This window comes from Triturus cristatus, chromosome 1_2 (assembly GCF_964204655.1).
Source record: "Triturus cristatus chromosome 1_2, aTriCri1.1, whole genome shotgun sequence".
In the NCBI taxonomy this organism is placed as follows: domain Eukaryota; kingdom Metazoa; phylum Chordata; class Amphibia; order Caudata; family Salamandridae; genus Triturus; species Triturus cristatus.
In genome coordinates, this window is record NC_140580.1 from 76,165,694 (window position 1) to 76,188,116 (window position 22,423).

General features: G+C 44.4%; 1 protein-coding gene across 1 annotated transcript in view; it reads right to left on the bottom strand.

Annotated features, from left to right (window-relative positions):
* Nucleotides 1-5,826: 5,826 nt before the first annotated feature.
* The window catches only part of LOC146866833 (uncharacterized), a 409,043-nt gene continuing 392,446 nt past the window's right edge, over nt 5,827-22,423 (bottom strand). Inside the window, exon 9 of the mRNA XM_085617773.1 lies at nt 5,827-9,539. Within this exon, the coding sequence (XP_085473899.1) occupies nt 9,328-9,539 (212 nt within the window). The 3' untranslated portion in view covers nt 5,827-9,327. The remainder of the gene's footprint in view (nt 9,540-22,423) is intronic.

Here is a 22,423-nt window from a genome sequence, read left to right on the forward strand (position 1 = left end):
CTGGAGGCTCCTTTTTCGCCAGAGAATAACAGGCCTTGATACACAAAATGACCCACCGAGAGATAGTCCTTTTGTGTACGGCCCAACCTTTTTTGGAGTCCACGTAGCGAACAAAGAGCTGTTCATCCACCCGGAACTGTTTTGTGCGGTCCAGATAAAAAGACAGCGCACATTTTGGGTTCAGGTGGTGGAGCCTCTCTTCCTCTTTGGAAGGATGCGGAGGCGGAAAGAAGGTGGGCAAAGTGATGGTCTGCCCAATGTGAAAGGCAGTGACAACCTTTGGCAGAAAGGATGGACAGGTTCTGAGGACAACTTTGTCCTGATGCACAGAGAGAAAAGGAGGCTTTGAAGAAAGAACCTGGAGCTCTCTCACTCGCCTGGCAGAGGTGATGGCCATCAGTAATGCAGCTTTGAGAGTTAAAAGCCTCAAAGGACAGTTGTGAAGCGGCTCAAAGGGAGCGCACATTAAATAAGTTAAAACCAGATTCAAGTCCCACTGAGGCATAACCAACAGCCAGTCGCCGAAATAGGTGAAGATTGACACCCCTGATCTGCGCAGATGAGCTGCGACCACCGCCATCACTTTCGTGAACACCCGAGGGGTGCTGGTAAGGCCAAAGGGGAGCAGGATAAACTGAAAATGCTCGTGGTGCATCGTGAACCGCAGGTAACGCCGGTGGGGCGGCAGGACGGGGATGTAAAAATAAGCATCCTGCAAGTCCAATGCTACCATCCAGACTGGGGGTCGAGGGCAGACAAGACCTGAGCAAGCGTCAACATCCTGAACTTCTCCTTCCGGAGGAAGCGACTGAAGTCCCTGAGATCCAAGATAGGACACAGGCCCTTGTCCTTCTTGGGGACCAGAAAGTAGCGGGAATATCAACCACGACCTACTTCTGGGACAGGAACGCACTCGATGGCTCCCTTGGCCAAGAGAGCCGTAACTTCCTGCTGGAGAACGGCCAGACGATCCTCCGACATGCGGTGGTATCGCGGTGGCATGGCTAGAGGGGTAGTCTCGAAGGGGAGGGAATAGCCCCTTCGGACTATCTGCAAAACTCACCTGTCCAACTCGATGGTGCGCCAGTGGGGGAGGTGATGGAAGATCCTGCTGCCCACTGGCCTGAAAGGTCGGACTAGGAGGGTTTGGAGGCTACTGCAGAGGGGGGATTGGTGGACTGGCCCGCCCGCTGGCCCCCGGAACCACGACGGTTGTTCCCACATCCCCGGCTGCGCGAATGTTGGGTAACTTTCTGCGGCCTGTGGCTCTGGGCGGGATGTAGGGGGGCACCCCTTCCGTAGCCATGAAAGGGGCGAAAAGCAGACTGTGCAAGGCGGGTGGAGAGGCCCAAGGACTTGGCCATAGCCCGTGAGTCCTTGAAACACTCTAGAGCGTTGTCTGCTATGCAGCCAAAAAGGCGATGGCCATCAAAGGGCATGTCAATCAAGGTATTCTGGACATCCCCCGAAAAGCCGGTCGATCTCATTCAGGCATAGCGACGCAGTGCAACTGACGTTGAAATGGTCGTTCCCAGAGAGTCGGCCGTGTCCAGTATACAACGTATGGTAAACTTCGCCGTATCAGCCCCCGCAGCGACAGCCTGGGAGAGCACTACCCGGGCCTCCTCCGGACACTGAGGCAGCACCTGCGCAACCGTATCCCACAAAGAGTGGGAATAACGGCCCAAGAGACATGCAGTGTTTACCGACCGCAGTCCTAAGCTGGCGTGAGAGAAAATCTTCTTCCCAAGATTGTCCAGCTTCTTGGATTCCCTTTCCTGTGGAGCGGTAGGGAAAGCACTCTTGGAAGTGGAGGCTTGGAACACCAAGCTCTCCGGGGTGGGGTGTTGGGAAAGGAAAGTGGGGTCGCCCAGAGCCGGGCGGTGGTGTTGGGAAATCATCCTGTCCACGGGAGCTCCCGTGTTGGGCCTGGACCATGTGCCCAAAAGGACATCGGTGAGGGCCTCATTAAACGGCAGCAGGGGCTACGATGAGGTCGCAGCTGGCTGAAGTACCTCTGTTAGGAGGTTAGTCCTGACCGCCACCGTAGGAAGCTGGAGGTTGAGAGCCTCGGCCGTCCTGCGCAACACCACTGCATACGACGCTCCCTCCTCCGTAGCCACAGTAGGCGGAGACAACATGCCAAGGTCAGGAGAGGTGTCTAGACCACTGGCATCCCCCAGTTCCTCCCTCCAGTCCTGCTCAGATCCCATCTGATTAGTTAAAGGGTCACCTGACCCCTCCCAGTCCCCCTCCTCTTCCTCAGGTTGCCAATCTGGGCGAAAAGGGACCCCAGGAGTGAACAGGGGCACAAAAACCCCTCTCGGCGTCAGATCCAGCATCAGACGACGCCAGTGCGGCTCCTGTTCCACACCGGGATGGAGGCCGGGGTCGACGCTGGCCGGGGACACGACCGGCGTCGGTTGCGGTGCCGGAGGAAGTGGCGCCAGTGGAGGTGTAATGAGGTCAACCGGCTCTGATCCGGATCAAGGGCTGGATCCATGGGGGCCTGGCAGTGCCGGGGCCAGAGCAGACGGCGGAGAAGGCCTAGGCCCCCCAACCGAGTCTGCAGGGCCCGAAGGAGCGCAGGCGTGTTTGGGTCACCCAAAGATGGCATGCATCGCTTCGTAGAACATACAAAGTTGGGTGGGAGTCGCTCCGGGTCCAGGGAAGGGAGGGAAACCCTGAGCTGACTCCTCAGGCTTTGCGCGTTGAGCTGCGTGAGGGGCACCGCCCGCATCCCTCGTCGCATCAGCCGACTGACGGGGAGAAGTCAAAGAGTGACGATGCTTCTTCGACTGTTTTTTGTGCTTCGTCTTACCTGATGCCGAGTGCGAAGACTTCGATGACTTGGACGAGTGGTGGTGGCTCCTTGTCAGGTCCCTCGCGAATGGAACTTCGAACATCACGGAGCCGACTGCCGGCACGCATGCAGCTTTCGGGACCACTCCTGCAAAGCCTTCGGCGCCATCGACCGGCAGTCGGAGCACGACTTGGGGTCGTGGTCGATCTCCAGGCAGAAGAGACACACGCGGTGCGGATCTGTAACTGACATCAGTCGGGTACAGGAACCGCAAGCCTTGAAACCGGGCATACCTCGTGCACCAGAAGTCGATAGACGAAAAGAAGAAGTCGTCAAAAGTCTAGAGAAAGTTAGTCAAAAAATGACTGAGGTACCGCTCTCTCCGGATCTGCGCTGGCTGGCGCGGAAAAAGAAAGAACTGACGTTAGCGCATGAGGGCGGAGTCTATGTAGCTACTGCGACATCATCCCGGCGACACGCCAACAACGGACGCTGAACCGACCGACGCCACCATCCGACGCGCAGAGGTACTGCTGATGAAAAACTTTCCGGATCCAGTCTGACACCTGTGGGTAATTCTAAGGTAAGGAATCTATGACTAACTAATGTTTCTTACAGATATATCTTTACCAAAGGTAAGTAACTTGTTCTTCAAGAGCGAACTGCCCTCTAGGAGTGAAACTCTCAATGGATCCATATTATCTGTTGCACTATCATGGCGGGTACCACATTCTATTGTACTTTGGCATTAAGATAATCTGTCTTTCTACACATACTTCAGGGTGCACCGACCCCTGCCATTTTATCTTCTCCAATTTCCGGCCAAGTGAAGTCTTGTTGCTCTGATACCTGTCCACCCCCAAAGTTGGGAGTGCTTGATACCACTCTCCTTGTGTCTGTACAGAGTCTAGGTTCTCAGGAACACACAGCGAAGTCTTTGCCACTGACTCATGTTCTGAGCCCTTCTGATTACTGCTCGCACCAGAGGCGTTTCAGATCGTTTTTTCAGTTAAAATGGCGGCTGGTAGCCCCATTCAGGCAGCTTGTGAGTGCGAAAGTTGCAGTCTTCAATTAGTGAGCTCCTTTCTAAGTAATCTAATGCAAATACCATTTCTAGTACTAGGCATGGAAGCTCCAACCTAATACCTCAAACATCAATTTTTCGTACATGCTGGTATGTGATACGGTGCACAAAAGTTCAGATTGCAAAGGCATACAAGTAATAGACTTCAACACAAATCAAAGAAGTTTAGTAGGTGTGTAACTGGGGCCCTTGCAAGCAACTAAGCATAAACCTCGTCATGAAACATCCTTCCCCAGCAGGGACAGAAGAGGGCAGCTCTAGGATCTGCTGTTTTTATAATCGAGTTCCTCTTGCAGGGATTCCCTATAGACCAAGATCATAAGCAGCCTCCTACAGCGGATTTGTAACCCCCCTTAGGCCATGCAATCTCCTCCTGGGAGAAATATACGAGTAAAGTCTGATCAGCATTGGCAGCACTTACCAGTAAAGAATTGCATGCATCCAAATACCTTCTGGCTCCGGTCAATGACAGCTTTGGCCAAAGATCTGGAAAACTGCTACCACAGACGGGACACTTCAACCTAGTTTGATCCTCTTTGGTGTCCATTACTTGTGACTTTTCGTAGATCAATTGGACTTTGTTCAAAGGCATTGTGCAGCAATTCGGTACTAAGAAACTTCAGAAACTATCACTCTGCCGGCCTGATCATTAATGTTACTGTTTAGGGGTACTTAAATACTGTACCATGAGAGAGTTAAGAAAGACTACGATGCTTATGCTACCTAAATGTAAATGTAAATGTAGTTGAGCTTATATAGAGCACAGCTACCCGCTGTGGGTTTCCCGGCGCTTGCTTAGGGAACCCGTCCTGGTATTCCCCTGTGAGATAGCAGGGTATCCACAAGGTGAAAGTCAGGCATCCCGCCGCGAGGGGCCGTTGTGGAGATTAAGCAAGCTATTGCCCAGAGTCGCAGAGTGTGAACCCGTGAGTCGAGGAGGCACCGGGGCGAGAATTATCGAGTCCGTGGAATTTTTAGCCCAAGACCCGCCGAGGCGGGGAATTGAACCCTGGTCCAGGACCGATCTCAGCTTCCGGGTCTGCCGCCTCTAACCCCTGAGCCACACTTCTCCGCACCTTGAGATGCTTGGCAGCTATCTGTGAGGACATTTGTGAAGGCCCTAGTACCCCTGGACTTGGATAACTTTAAGCATGCGCCAATAGACTTTTATCATGAAGGTACTTCAGAGGAACTTGTTTTTCAGCCTACTGTCTGCCTTAGTGCATGCATCTGCTGACTAAAGTTTGACAATCCCTCTGGCACATGTCTGTGTTTGGCCAAAATGACGCCGGAGGTTAGGCCCAGGTATGTGGTGATCAAAAGGGCACTTCTGTGCATGCTTTAGTAAGCTTGAGTTAATTTGTCTTCCATGAAGAGAGAGCAGTGTGATTAGGCCTGAGGAAAGACCCAAATGTACTGTCAACAAACTACATCAGTTACAGGGTATTCCTGTTGTGGAACTGGTAGGATTTATCTACCAAAGGGAAATCCAGGTTTGGTCTGAACAAGCATCCCAACGGCTTTGATCTTCTGTGGTGAACTCAAGACAAATGACAATGGGAGAATAGGACTCTCCAGCGCCTATGGTGAAAGCAAATCACCAAAGAATAAATTCAAGTACCACCGGAGGACATGACTCTCCAGACCCTGCCCTGAGAGCGGATCACCAAAGAAACAACTGTAGGACCACCAGAGAATATGACAGGAGCGCTGGGATTTTTTGAAACTCCTGAACTGAGACCTACAAATGATTCCAGAAAGTGCTTCTAAATGTCAGGGGACAGAGAACTTGGTTAATAAAGAAGGTTACCCACCAAGTGCTGAGAAAAGTCTATCAACTCATAGCTAGGCAAAATGAGTCCACACTCAGTGATTATGGGGTTTACTGTGCATCACAATGTACAACACAAATATATTCAAAACAAGCTCAACAATAACACGCCATTTCAAAAGTGATCAAATATAGATTTATTTGTGAGAAACAAATACGCATTTCTAACAAAAAACAATGCATAAACGTACACAAAGAACCAGGCCTGTAATTGTTATTGTCTGCGAAAGCTCCATTATTCTTAACTGTAGAAGTCCCACCCACTTTGATCCAGGAACTTGTAGAATCTGACAGGGAGACGCCATGTGCTTACCTAAGCACTTTAATGTCTAAAGAATATGTAACTAAAATCAGGCCCAATACAAAACAAAATTACAGAACTACCAGCCCCGCCTTGGAGGAGTGATATTTTCAACCATAGTGGAAGAGTAAATAAATGTTTACCACTATAGCCCTATCAAGCTAAAACATGCTTCGTCGAGCAGTTAATGTACCGTACACTGAGACAAAGAAAGAGTTAACTAAAGGCACTCTTCAATAATAGTCCTGTCAGACTTTGATTGTGTCAGATAGTACAAGGCCTAGGAACAGTCCTGATGTCAGGCATCCATACACTTCAGCATTTAGGAAGACCTAAAACTTGCCCATCAGCCAGCAAAGTACAATACATCGAGAGCGTAAAGGACTCAACTATAGGTGGGACCCATCAGGCTGAACATGGCCTTATACGGGGAAACATGGAATAAATAAAACCCCATTTCATCCTATTCTGAACGTGCATTCTATAGGAAGAGTAGAGACAATACACAAAGAAGTAATCAGCAAGGGACTGAACTGTGAACAAAAAAGGAACCTCTGGCTGCCTCATTTTATTTACCAGCAGCATCCAAGGGGCCAAATGTCTTCCCGCCAAGGGCAGTATCCGAGCAAGGGGCGGCGCTGAACTCATCCCATCATGATGTGCATGGAACTACACAGGGAGAGCAGGGAATTAAGTAAATGCACTCACCATTTGTTGTACCTTACTTTGGGGAGAGCACGGGAATGTGTACAGGCAAGACTCAAACTGGGAATGTGCTTTTCCCACCTGGAGAATATCACAGTTAACTAAATTAACTGAATCACATTCCATCTGATTGCAAATGTGATGTATACTGCGAAAGAGAAGGAAGCATATCCCGCAGCTTCCACCGACGGTTGGCAGGAATTAATTACAGACATGAACTATCAGGCTCCGCATGTGCCATATAGAAGGACAGATCTGATCACAGGCACGTCCTCTGATGATCTGAAGGTAGATGGACTGGGGGAGGACAGGTTTACATCGAAGACATCTCCCATCAGGAGATGCATGTGCTGTGTTACACGGAGGGGGACTAAGGACACCGGGAGAGTCCAGGAGTGCAATAAAGATGTGTCCCATCTAGCAGTGAATATGTCAGATTTTGGGACAGTGCCCAACATACAGTACTGAATATGTTACATTTTGGGACAGTACCAGAATTTATTAAAGGTGCATTTTATCATTCTGTAAATGTGATGTACACTAGAAGACAAGGGAACTTAAAAGAGAGTCTTGCCTTCACGCTAGGACTATTGTGTACTGGGACAGTAAAGAAGTATATAAAGACAATACGTTACATACCTGACATACACTAGGGGAGTAAGAACTAAAGACATAACCCATCAGTTTGTGAATGTCTTGCACGACATAAAAACGTGCAAATTAACTAAAGACATTCTGCACCCAGCAATTCCGGCGCCTTATATTACAACAGCATCTGAAGAAGGAATGTACGCTGGGAGAGCATAGTACCCTGAAAAAACACAGACCTGCCCAAGAGGGTTGTAAAAAGTGATGCACAAACGGAAGCACAGAAATAAACTCAAATGTGCCTCACTAGGCTTTTAATGTACCTCATCTTGAGACAATAATGGAATTAACAAAGAAGCAACCCATTAGTCAGCGACTGCGTACAGATTTAAAGACAAGCAAATCGGGTTTTTAGTGTCACTTGCAGTGGGAGAATGAATTGGGAGGTCCATCAGTGTATGAATATACCCTTGTTTGGAAAATATGGAATAAACTAACGATGTATCCCACCAGGCTGTGGGATGCCTTACAATGAGAGTTCAAATGATTTACCTAAAACACGTTTTATTAACTAAAAACACGCCGCATTCGGCTTTATATGTACCTTGTACAAAACGAAGGATGTGTCCTGCCAGGCAGTGACTGTACTTTAAAACATGCAACGAACCGAAGAAACATCCGATCAGCCTGGGAAGGATATCCCATGAGGTTTAGAATGTGTTGTGCCCTGGAAGAGTACAATGAAACGAGGCAATGCAATCAGACTGTGGATGCACCTTACACCAACAGGATTTGAAGTTAATAGACGCATTCCATGAATCAGTCAATCTGCTGCACACAAAGTAATTGAGAACCTAAAGACTCGTTACCACAGACTATGACTGGGACAGACACAGGATGGAGCTGAGGTAGGCCGCCTCAGGCTTCCAACTTGCAACAGCTGTGAATTTTTCCGACACTTTGAGAATGGAAGGACACAGCCAACCAGGTAGCATCTGTGTTGTACGCAAAGAGCAGAAACAACTCAAGATGTACTTCACCAGGCTTTGAAAGTGTTGCTCCCATGGAGTCTATGCCATTGAACTAATGATGGGCCCTATGAGACTCGTACACACGCTGGAACAGAAGGGAATTAAGTAAAGGCACTTGTCATCAGGCCATAAACACATAGAGTTTGGCAATAAATAATAACAGATGCCCTCAAGCTGTGAATCGGCCATATATGCGTGATTGTAAGTATCCCAAGCTCTGGGAGCCTGAAAGACGAACTAAAGACACATTCCTTCACGCTACAGACATGATGTACAGTGGGAGAGTAAACAAAATGCACCCAGACGCCCTATCAGGCAGTGAAAGTGCCAAACACTAAGAAAACATGGAATTAACAAGATCATCTATAGGCTATGAATTTGCCACACACCGGAAAAGTAGAGAACTAACTAAAACATGTTGTATCCAGCTGTCGGTCTGCCTAAAACTGGGGTACAAAAATGTAACACTGACAAACCTCGTCCAGCTGTGGATTTGTTGACAGCTGGAAGAGCACCAGGAGAAATGTCAATGAAGGAATCCAAAAATGGGCCCATCGGGCTTTGAAGTTGCTGCATCTGACAATTACAAGAATGCCCTAGAGGTAACCTACACGGTGGGAATGGGTCTTGCAAAGCAAGAGTGCAGGAGGGGTGGGAAAGGTGCACACGGCGCATTCCAATAGGCCTGTAATATGCCACATACTGGGAGAATGTAGAGTTAGCTACAGCCACGGAAAATTAACCTGTGACTCTACTATACACTGGGAGAGTACATGGATGAACTAAAATAGGAGGCATCATACTGAGAATGTGCTGCATCGCTCTGGAAACATACCTTACACTGGGAGAGGACAAGAACAAGAGACTAGCGAGATGACCTATCTCTGAAAATGTGCCTCACTTAGTGAAAGCAAGCGTGGAAGCTAGGAAGCAACTGTGACAAGCTTTCCATGGACCATGGCTAAGAGAACGGAGACCTGAGCCTCAAGGCCGACAGGTAAAGAAGGAGTCTACCCGAGTCAGTTTCTTGATTTCCAGTTGCAGTTTTTCTATTTCCAGCAGCAGCTTCTTCTCCTCCAGCTGGAGGTTGTGCGCCTGCTGGACGAGGATAGATTTCAGGCAGATCTCCTCCTCGCTCTGTGACATCCCCTGGCACTGCAAACATGGGCTCCCACTCGGCTTGTCAGAAGCGTCACCTGAAACGAAGAAAGCATTTCATGAGAGCTCACACTGGTTCCATCAAGGCTCAGATCCTCCAGCTCTATCCCTTGGTTTCACAACTAGGAAACACCCTACTATCAGATATTCTCCCCACACATGAACATTTTGAAAAGGTGCAACACTAAGCCAGAGGTCACACTGCACCCAGGTGCACATGCATGGAAAACAAAGAATCAGCACAAAGTCCAGCAGTTTGTAGGAGCCCCCCAAACCTTTATTTTGCTTCTTTTTCAGTGTATCAATATTTCGTCCTGAAATGATAATTCACACTGATTTAAGCCTACAATCCTGCATAGGTGATTCCCTTCAGATGCCATGAAAAGACCCCTTAAGTCAATATTCCTTGCGCACCTTCCAGATATGTTGGCCGAAGTCCTGTTAGCTCAAAGTGGACCATCTGTACTCCTAACCTGACAGGGTACCAAATGGATTGTGCAACCTCAGAACATGACAACACGAAAAATACACAGTAAAACGTTTCAATATTTATTGAAGCATTGTGATTGTTGAGTAAAACAGCTGCAATAATCAATAGAAGGAAACAGAATAATGTGATTAGCATTAAGGAAAATGTAGAAAAAGATGAACAGTTCATCGTTTACTACAGAGAATATATGGTTGCATAAAAGTACTGTTATATAGTGTACGCCTACTTAGCGTGTCCTAACCTATCATGTCTAGGGGCAGTGAATCTGCCAAATCCCTGTAGGGTCTTTTAACTCTCTGTTACCTGTGGGTGAATGTCATCAAGCTCCCCATCTTGGTGTAGAGCCGGACAGCATCCCTTGCATGATGTAAACAGGAATTAGCTGAGCTGGAATTCCAGCATTGATCGACCTATCAGTGCCAGTGAAATGCTCCTCTGTCTAAACAAAGGCTTGATGTCATATATATAATAACATCCTCCATGTTACGATGCCGAAGCCCGAGTCAGGCCGCTATTGTTTATTCAATTGTGATAGCTCTGTCACTGAGCGGCAAAAACAAATAACATCTTGCGTGCTGTACTTCACCCTTGTACAGAATTTTCAAGGTGTTGTGGTAAGAGTGCCTACGAAGGGGTAGTGTAAGCAACACTGAGTTCATAGAATGTTATCCCATATGTGCACACAAATTAATGTGTGTCAAATATCACCAGGTTTAGGGAGAGAAGTTAACTTAAGAACGTGAGCATGTAAAAATTGTGTTTTTTATCTGGGCCTAATACCCCCATGTGACACCCACTCCTTGGATGTGACATGACTAATTAAAGCTATCTAAATACAATGCTAAACGTATGTAAATACATAAAACCTTAAAACTATAAAAAGGCACTAAGCTAGTTTGAAGATAAAATCATACAGAAAGCCCTGTTCAAAAGTATAAAAACAAATTTAAAAGCGAGTTAAAAAGTGGTGTATACTTGAAAACTATTTGGGATGTTAAAAAATGTCAGAATTTAAAATGTTCCCACAGCGCGAACTGCCAGATTGTTTATGTGTTCAGAGGAGGAGACAAAACATTGCTGTAACCAGAGGCACCCAACGCATCAGGTCTATAGAGCAAAGATGTTTCAGTCCGTACTCCTCAGCATCCGCAAAGGGAGGAACAGCCAGTGCAGATTCCGCAGAAGATGAGACAGAATCCAGATCCCCTGCAACTGAAGCATCCCAGGAGGGCTCATAATATGAATGTAGGAGCAAAGGCAAGCGCGAAGGACCACAGTAAAAGCGAGTAATTAGGGGGCCCACCAGGAGGGGGCCCACCAGTAGGGCAATGCCTGGAGATTGAACCAGTTGCAATACCAAGCATATATCTAGGGCACACTTGAAAGTGCGCGGCAGACAGTGGAAAACAGACTGCATGCAATGTAGCCAGACAGTCCAAAAGGGCAAGAACCAATGGTCGTTAAATTCCTCAATCAATGGTGTGCCATAGCACTGTATCATGTTTTCACAACACAGGAGCACATGTGGTACTGCTATCCCCATTTGGAATTGTGATGGGACATCCATTGCGGAGCAGAAAAAACAAAAGCACAGTCCAGACACCTAGGAACAGGACAAGCAGTAAGCCTTCAAAAATGCTTCCAAGCACGGTGTGTATGTATGATGGAATAACTCTGAAGACTGTCTGGACCGTGCTAATCAACTCAGAGCCAATTGTCTTAAAAAGTGCCCCACTCCCGCTGTATTGGACATGTAAAAAATGCGGAGTACAAGCTCCCCAAAATGATGTGAGAAATTAGTGCAGAGTAGCAACTGTATCTCAGAAGAGGACCTTGCAACTTAAAGATTAAAGATCTCCCTTGCAGATGTTAAGGCCACAAATTTCTGGAACAATAAGGCTTTCAGTCTGTTTAAAGTGTCAAAGCGCACATTTGTAAGCTTTATCGAAGGCCAAAGCGTTGCATCCCTAACTGTGCGGGCAAGTGGAAACAGTACTTGTGTACAGAATGTCACAATCGCAGAGAGTGTTACCAGATAGGCAATGCCCGGTCTCATCCCACAGCAGCCTTGATCATTCAGCATCAAGTAGCTATCATTCAGGAGTAATCTGAAAGCCGGATGGATCACAATAGTCGAGGAACCTTTGAAGTAGCGCGACAAGTTTGCCTTAGACGCATTAAATGCAACATGAAGCGAAACTTCCCTGCAAACTAAGGAATGTCGAAAGGTACTCTCACAGTAAGTACCCCGCTAAGAAAAACTTCAGTATCCCTATTCCGACATCGATATTTGAAAGGTAATATCCATGACTCCTCTCCTAGCACATCATATCTGCCCACTTGATGGTGTTGCAAGCAGCATTGGAAGTGGAATGTCAAAATTGCCAGAGAAATGAATCAGTGAAGGTGTTTCAGCAATAGTGAATGGCAGTTTCTCTAGCTTCTCTATATGTGACACGGTATATGTTGCGTCCTTTTTTGTCATGACTGTCTGTTTTGTGAGGTTATAGGTCAAAAACATGATAGTGGCATTAAGGCGTTGCCATGGAACGCTACCAGCCCGAAGTGTCTACAGAGTATAACTCAGCAACATTATAGCTTCAAGCTGTGACTGCCCATGTTGTAAAAAACGACATGTCACTCTGTATGATATCAATTGCAGAAAACACTATGTTACCCAGAGAGTAAATCCTGGTGGATAGAGCAGTCATACAATTCTACTGCTAGAGCCCTTTCTAACTTTGTCCTGTTAATTTTGCACAACCTCTCAGCAGCTTCCTGCTGTAAAATCTTCCACCCCTTATTGTATATCGCATACATAAAGCGCATTTGACGTGGTCTTTGAGGATCTGGTAATTCCATGTCATCAGAAAGGAGGGATAATTGTTGTTTCACCTGTGACAATGTTGAGGTTTTTAGCCAATCTAGGCATTACTTCCCAACCCTGTAAGTTGTTACCACCCCTGAGTGCTGTGTCTGTATGTATCTCGGGTTGGGCCTACTGATCCTCAACCCGTAGGTGTCACCCAGAAAATGAGCCTGCCATCCGTTAGTATCTAACAGCCAGATTAACCATCCCTTTTGATTGGTATGTGAAGAATTGTATGACCCATTGTGAAGCATTGTATCTAATGGTTCCTCTGTCATTTGTGAATTGTTGCCAGTTCGCAAATTGTGCAAATGTGGAAATGTTTGGTGCATTTAAATCTATTATCCTGGACAGACCAATACAAGACATTTGCGGCACAGTTTTATTCAGAAAAATCTTTTGTTGTGGTGATGGAGCAGGTAAAGCAAAATTTTGTATACCTCCTCTATTTTGCATGAAAATACGAATTACATAGCCTACTTATATTATAATTTGAATTAACTGTTTGCAGTGTTATATTAATCAACCATTTGCACTTTTAGTAAACACCAATTACACGTGGGACTCATTGCTATTTGCATGGCAGAATAACCCTAAAAACGAACTGTGGTATGCCTATTAACAATAGTACGTGTGGTGATAGAATATTGCCTGATATATGTTGCTTTTGTGACATTTGCGTTCCCATTTGGACCGAATGGTGAGTTTTATTGCTTTAAATGTCGCTAAAAGGCTAGGAAATTACTAATACATAAAGGGATTAGTTAGGGTTTAACATTAGAATTTTAATTTCTGTGTATTAATAACTCTTTTGTGTTTGTTTTGCTTAAATTGGCATTTGGACCTACCAAACCATGACTTCCAAAATGCAGTTCGGAAGTGGCCACCGTCTCATGAGCGCGATGTCTACCTCGCAGAATCGGATGGCTCCCTAGACCTCCAGGCAACCTCAAGTCAGAGCACTGTGTTCCTGGTCAAGGATAGGAACATGGAGGACTGCCAAACTTCAGTTAGTAAAAACCAATTAAAGAACAATGATCATCCACAACCAGAAGGGAATACATTGTAACATGGACACATCCAGGACCGAGGAAGTGACTTAACATATTCCTTGGGAACCAAATGCATGTGAAAATTCGACAATGTTAAAATTTCCTTCAAATTGACCAATCAGATTGAAGTATTGGTAAAAGAATGTTTCATGTTACTCAGAAATCATTATAAAAAGGGCAGTAGAATAGGGAGGAGTTTAGAATTAGAGCGAGAGAATGGAGATCGATCGATGACCGCACACCCCTACCGACCCCACAGGCAATGACAGATGCTTGCATGTTTCCTGGTCCTTTGGAGATCTTTGGGACTGTAACGTGCTGAGCAAAGAACTTTTCCGAACTTTGAGTTTGGCCTGCTTTTATTGGGACAAACTGAGCAGAGGATTCGGTTTATGCAGAGCCAATTGAATTAAAAACACCCCATTAGAAAGAATAGGTAAATATAGAATGTCATGCGATTTGTGTTATTTGACTAAATTTCAACTTTGATTGACTAAAATGCTAATTGCAAATAAGATTTAGATAAAGTAATTCGATTAACAAGATATTATGAGTTTGTGTTTTTTCCATTAGGACAATTGATGATTCTGAAGCTTAAATGTGTTTTAGCTGGCTCTAAATCACCATCAACCAGTCCAACTAATTGGTCTGTCGACCAAGTGGTGGAGTGCCTTGATGTTTAAGGTTAGGATCCTATAGGTGGTGATGCAAATGTATATTCTATAAAATAACTTTTCTTTCCTATAGGTAATAAGGTACCCCCCCACATGTCCAGCGCATCCTTCCTCCTGTGTGCAGACCTGTGGGAGAAACGTGCGAGTGTTGGTGTTATGGGCCTGACCAATGAATCAATGAATGCGTGTGTGAATGAGTTAGTGTGACGACGGGTCTCTGACGCAGGGAGGATTTGTAAATTTCGCCCCCTCCCCCCCCCCGGTTTTGCGCTGGATCCGTTTTTCTGGTAGCAGAATGATGGTTAATTTTGGCTAGTTTGGTGATTATTGTTTATTGATTTTCAATTTCTGATGATTGGTTATTGACTGCAGATGTTTGGATGAGTATTGATTTATGTACTAATATTCTATGTTGAGTTGCGTTGCGTTCTATGTTGTTTTTGAAGACTTCTGGGATGTAGGAGGTCGGATGCCCTGTGGCAAGTGAAGTCACATGGTGAATTGTTTGTTGCCCTGTACGTACACAGGAAAAACGTGTGACGATTGGAGTTGCACAACGCATTGTCTGGGTTCGAATTGGTAACATCGCCGTGTGTTATCGTTAGGGACATTTCTGTGTGAAAGTGGTGTATGGATAGCGAAGGCCACCTATGAAATTTTGGTCTTAAGTAACAGGAGTCCATTGTGAGCTCTGATTATGCTTATCACTGGAAAGGTAATAGGTGTTCCCTAAGCTTGATAGAAGGGTAAAGTAGAGGGAAGTGCTACTTTATTAACGAACAAAATAATTCTGTAGTAGGGCAGAGGTAAGCGCTGCTCTCGGGAAAGACAGGATTCTGTGTGAATGAACTACATTTTCCGTACGAATGTGTGTGAGTGAAATAGCATTCGGCTTAATTGTGAAACTCTGGTCTTAATTCTCAGGAGCAGTGTAGTCTCCCACAGGTGTTTTATTTTCAGATAAACGGTTAGCTAATGCTTGTTAGAAGGGTAAGGTAGAGGGAAGTGCTACTTTATCGGCGAGTGTAATAATTCCGTAGTAGGGCAGAGGTAAGCGCTGCTCTCACGAAAGACGGAATTCTTGTGAGAAAAGTCAAGACTATCTCTTTGTTAGCGAAGCGGACAATGGTGGCGTTTTTATGTAGTTGCTAACAAGAGTTTGAGTAAAAGAGAACGTAAAGAAAAGTTTGCCGATAAAATTGTAAAGGAGGGGTCAGCAGGAGCAGTGAGAAAAAGCTGACGTCAGAAAAGAACGCGCTGGGATTGGCCAGTCAGTAAGAGACGTAGACGCTCCTGATTGGTGCGTTATAGAGTGAGCCGCGCTACGATTGGCTAAGACAACAGAATAGTCGTAGGAGAAATCTAGCGATACTAAGAAAAGAAAATTATGTATTACGATCCACCAGAAAAAGTCCTGGTTCGGAAAGATCAAGAACCTATTTAAAAAAGATAAACCGATTGTAACTAGAGAGGGACAGTTGCTTCCTCCACTGAAATCACCCGCATCCTTCATGGTTGCGAAATATGGGTATCATACATGTATTTGGCTAGACAATTGGGCAAAGTACACAAAAGATGATGGAGTTTTAGCATTTCCGGAACATGGTTCATTTAATTTAGCGGTATTAAGAAATTTAAGAGAAAGAATGATGAGATTAGAACCGAGACCTAGACCTACTCAATTTGAAGCATTGACAGAATGGGAAGATGAGATGAATGGAAGAGAACGACAGCGGAGTGGCGGAAGGTACAAATACATGTTTGGTAGACCGTGTGGACAAGAGAATCATGATGACAGAATGAGGAGATGGCGAAGTGAAAATATGGCTGATGGTATGTTCCCTATGAGAAATGCTGAGGAGAATAGTAGTAGAAAATGTACAGGGAAGAGAAATAATACAGGATCAGAAGGTTATAAGTATGGTGTGCATGAGTCGGAGGTTGATGTACTTGAGGACATGTTTTATAAAAATCCTCCCACGTATCAACCAAATTCCACATTGTTGGCACCAAGTGCCCCAGTAAAAGAATCACCACAAAATATAAAGTTTGAGTCAATGCCACCTGAGGTAGGAAGAAATAATCCCTTTAGAGTAACAGAAAATACACAACCTGGTAAAATGACAAATGAAAATTCAGCTGAATTAGCCCGAACTACTTTAGAGTCAACTGAAAAGATTAGAGAATTGACTAAAAACATGGAAGCTGTAACTGTTCCTGTAACAATAGGACCCATAATGCCTATTTTTGATAAGCAAAAGGATAGTGAGCATTGTCTAACAATTCCTTATAACAGTAATAAACAAACCGAAATGCAAAGAAGAGGTTCAAGAGAAAATCCATGGGGACAGGTGGTAGGGACAGGTGGTAGGAACTTCTGGACTAAGTACTGCTAAAAATTTGACAGTAAATCAGAGTCTAGCGAATAGAGCAATAATGACGACAGAATCAGTACCAGGGTCACCAAAAGGTTTAGAACAAACCCGAAATGAAAAAATTCCTGTAGGTCCTACTTCTGATGAACTAAGTGAATGGTTAAGGAGTTTACAGCAAAAAGATGCTGAACCTCGACATTTAGATGTGGCTAAATTAAAAATAGTTTTAGAAGAATTAATAGTAGGAACTATTCCCACAGAAAAATTTACAGCCTATCAGGATGAAGAACTAATGTTTTTATGTAAAAGTATCACAATTTACATGAAAAATTGGAAGAAGTAGCGAATGAAATGGGTATTGATTTTGAAAAAATAAAGTCATTACGAAACCATACAGAGTAGACTTTGCTGAAAAGGACATTGAGAATCTGAATACAGCAGGTAGAATAACTCAACTTAAAGAGCTAATTGTTTTACTGAGAAAATGGGGTGATGAAGGTAAATGGAAAAGTAGGTGGTTTCGAAAACGGGACGATGCAACAGACACACATTCGCAGCTTTCCCGGTAAGAGAAAAAGAAAAGGTGGTAACTGAGTGTCCCATGAAGGAAATCCCAGGAGGAGGCTATGTGCATGTGTACTGGACTAGACAGGACATTTTATCATTCACCAATGACTTTCCTCGCTTACGCGAGAAGCCAGTTGAGTGGTACAGGCAGGTAGACAGGTTTGTAAAATTATCAAAAGTACTATGGATTGACTTGAACAGCTTATTTGACATAATTGTGCCAGCAGATCTATGGGCAGAATGTAAAATTACAATAGGTTGGCCTACCCAAGAATACCCTAGAGATCCAAAGACAGGTGCTCCTGACCCAGAAGTAATGAGAAAATACGAACAGGTAGTTATCTTCCTGAAAAATAAAGTGCCTCCAAAAGAAACTGATTGGGTAAAGATTGATAGAACTCATCAAGAAGTAAAAGAATCTGTACATGCCTATTATGAAAGATTGTTATTGGCTTTTACACAATACAGTGGTGATGAAAATGTGAGCAAAAAGGATTTGAGTCATTTTGTATATCGATTTGTGTATGGGTTGCGTCCTGAAGTAAGTGAAATGATTAAACAGCATACAGTGGATTGGCAAAATAAAAAGATAGATGAAGTACTAAGACATGCAAAATATTTTAGTGATGAGATTGAAGCCAAGCAGCGTAAGTTAAAAGAAAAAGCCATGTGGGCTCAAGTAAAAGTGGCAGAAAAACAGGAAGCCCAACTGATTGAACAGGCAAATGGCATAAGCATAAAACCAAGGCCCAATATTGGGAAAGGGAAAGGACGGATTAGTATAGAAGAAGCCAAAAAGAAGTGGCCATGTCATAACTGCGGAAGGATAGGGCATTGGAGAACCGAGTGTAACTTTCCCTAAAAGTGATAATGCATCATTGAATCCACAGATGCAGAATGAGGTGAGTTGTCAACCGCAGCGACAGCAGCAGGTTGTTGCCCAACAGTGTCAGGTGCCAAAACCGCCTTTTCCACAGAGCGTAAATCCTCAGAAATACAGTAATGAGACAGGATTCTACAACGAAGAACAGGTAACTAAGCTGCCGCGTGCTAGTGCTGTTTCGCAGTATTTGCTACAACGCGATGAGAGTGAGTCAGAAGAAAGTTATTGACGGTGCCGAGGAGGGGAAGAAGAGGGCGTACTTGGCGCAACTCTGGAAGTAGACCAGACAGGCCCTTTTGTGGACGGAAAGATAAATGATGAAAAACTTACTTTCCTAGTAGATACTGGTGCTACTCGTTCAACTGTTAGATCAGCTGATGTTAAAAAACTTCCTCTCACGGATGAAACTATCCAAGTAGTTGGAGTATCCAACAGACAGATAAAAACGAATCTTACTGAACCAGTTAAGGTTAAAATAGGGAAATTTTCCGACATGCACCGTTTTGTCGTGTGCGATACCAGTCCTGTAAATTTGTTAGGACGGGACTTGTTGTGTAAAATGAACTGCACAATTTTCTGTACTCCTTATGGTATAGCTTTCGAGACTCCTGATGAGGATGTACTGTACAAAATGACTATAGCTAATATGGAACCTGAAATTACTGAGGCATTTGCTGTATTTGACCCTGAAGAATTGCCTCAGGAATTGAAGAAAACAGTGAAGACGGAGGTATGGGATTTCATGGGAGAAGATGTGGGATTAATGAAAAATGTAGATCCCGTAAAGATTTCTGTAAAAGAAGGAGTAACTTACCCAAATATTCCACAGTACAAATTGACACCCGAGATAATTGCAGGAGTTACTCCTATAATAGACAGAATGATTGAACAAGTTATTTTGAGGGAAATAATGAGCAGTCCATGTAATTCATCAATTATGGGTCTGAAAAAGCCTAATGGAACTTTTAGGATAGTACAAGACCTGAGAAAAGTGAACAAAATTGTTGTATCATGTTGTCCCATTGTACCAAATCCTTCTGTGATTTTATATCATTTATCACGCACTTGCCGAGGCACACAAAATGATTTCTAAGCCAGTGAAGCTGGCTTCCACCGTTTTTTTGCGTATATCAATTGGAGTCCACAAGTTGCTTCAGAATTTTCTTTCCATACTTCTTTTATTTTTTTTTTTATAAACAAAGTATATGTACAAAACAGCCGACACGTGTTTCGTCCAAACGGACTTTCTCAAGACTAAAGAATATCGATGAGTCCGATCGTTTAGTCCATGGTCAGTCGAAAGTATAAAAAAAAAACAACCGAGTGGTATGTATCCCTCGATTAATTACTAATTTTGAACACCACGAATCATACAGCTTCCGTTTCTGTAATCACTTTCTCCAGATCATGATAAACCTGTCCTTGGATTTTTGACATCGAGTGGAACTCCTATAAGGAATGCTGAAGTGGTTGGAAAGTTGCCTGAGGCCATACAGCTGCCTAAGCAATTGGCAGTGGTAAAGTGTGCTGCACACTCAAAGTCTGCTGATTATATATCGGCAGGAAATGAGTTTGCTAATGACATGGCACAATATTGTGCACAAAATCAGAACTCTGTGAATTGTGGTAGAGAAAAAGAAATTAATTCATGTCCCTTGCTGTTTACTAACACTGTGAATACATGGGAAGAAGTGAGGCAGTTACAAGAAGAAGCAGGAGATGAGGAAAGGAGACAGTGGGTAAAAGCAGGATGTGCACCACGGGAGACAGATCATTTGTGGGTTTATCGGGATGGAAGACCAGTCATGCCTGATAGCATGGTTTCTACTATGGCACGGATGTATCATGGACAAGCACATGTAGGAAGAGATGCTATGATCAGACTTTTCAAACAGACATGGTATAATGCGAAATTCAGACTTGCAGCTGAGAGCCTTTGTCAGAGATGTCTTATATGTCAGCAATACAATCCTGGAAGAAAAACAGTAGTAAGTCTAGGAACGATAGGACGAGAACGAGGGCCTTTCAAAAGAATGTAGATTTACTCCATTGAAATGCCCTCCTGCAATAGGTTGAGGTATGTTCTAGTGGTAGTTTGTTTTTTTCTCGATGGGTGGAAGCATACCCAACTAGAAGAAGTGATGGAATTACAGTAGCAAAGCTACTATTGAGAGAATTCATTCTCAGATTTGGTTTTCCAGTCACGATCGAATCAGATAGAGGAAAGCATTTTCATAATGAAATCATGAAACTGATTTGTGAAGCATTGAATGTACAACAGAAACTGCATTGTGCTTATCGCCCAGAGGCTTCTGGTGTGGTGGAACAAGTAAATGGCACCATTAAAAACAGATTGGGAAAAATGTGTTTATCCACAGGTTTGAAATGGCCAGATGTATTGCCTCTAGTACTCATGACTATTAGATCTATTCCTGATAGGAATACTGGCTTGAGTTCCCATGAGATAGTGATGGGGAGGGCAATGAGACATGTTTTCATTCCTGTCAACTAGCTATTGCCTATATCTGATGACTTGGTGTTGGATTATTGCAAGGGGTTGGCTGATTCCGTTCATTCTGTGTTTCATCAGGTTGGATCGGATGCAACCACTCTTGAAAAAAAGCCAGCTCATGATCTAAGCCCAGGTGACTGGGTAAGAATAAAAGTGCATAGAAGAAGAAATTCTCTGGTCCCAAGGTGATCCTGACCACGACGACAGCTGTGAAATGTGCAGGAGTGAAGAATTGGATTCATGCTAGCCATACCTTGCGAATTCCAAATCCAGTGGATAACAGAGAAGAAGAATACTTTGAAGAATCTGAAACCAGTTCTGAGTCAGAAACAGTAGAAACCAGAGCAAGACCAACTCCTGAAAGGGGGGAGTCAGAACCAAGTCTAGTTATAGCACCAGAGAATCAACCATTAAGAAGGAGATTGCAAGTTTCTGACACTAGCTCAGAGTCAGATACTGAACCGGTACAAGCAAATGAGAAAGTATTACGAAAACAGTGAAGAGACTGTCAAAGAAATTCTTGATAAAGAAGCTCCGCATGGAAAAACAAGAGAAATTCCACCTGAAATCACAGAAGTAGATGGTGAGGTCCCAGATACAGTGAGAGAGGGAAAGATTGTTGCGGAAGACCCCCGAGGAGGTGTAGGGAATCCATACATCCAGGTAGAAGAAGGGACAGTTAGTCAGCAGGAAGATTGTGTGGAAGAAACACGAGGAGGGACAGAAGTAGATAAGAAAAAGGAAGTGGTGGAAAGAAAGACTACTGAAAGTAAGAGTCAAGGTGGAACTGAATCTGAGGACAGTGACGACGAAGTACCGGAAGGTCGAGTTCTAAGAAAAAGAGCATGGAGAACTGAGAGAAGTGAAAAAAGAAATAGATTGAAAAGGCCAGCAAAGGAAGAAGTTTGGCCAAACAAGATAAAGAGATTGAGATACCGATTGACACAAGTAAAGTCATCCAGAGCTGAACAAGTGAATGAGGTGTCTAGCCAAGAGAAATCAAAAGACGTTGAACAGACACCATCAGAGGAAGCAAACGGACTAGAAAGCCTAACCGAAGTATAAGTCACCGAATGGTCGTATGTGCACTTCCCGAAGTACCAGAAGAGGCAGACAGCCAAGGAGATCTAGGGGTGACTATACCAGAAGTGGTTGAGGAAGACGAAGAGTCAGAAATCCTGAGAGTTATCTTGTCCTACATCGGAGAAGAGATGGATGTTCAGGAAATTCTGAATCAAGGTTGTGAGAGCAAAGTGAAAGACGATCAAATGCCAAATCGAGGAGACAAAAGTGCTCCAGAAGAGAATTTTGAACTAGAGACATACTCGAAATGAACCAAGTAGGCGCTTAGAGCCTTGGGTTTAGACAAAAATAGTTGTGTGTGGACGAGTCTAAGTCAAAAGACACTGATTTTCTGAAATGGCAAACACAGAAAGTAGAAATTCTACATGTGTGTTCCTTTGAAGATGGTGCAAGGTGTGTTGCTGTTGTACAGGATTA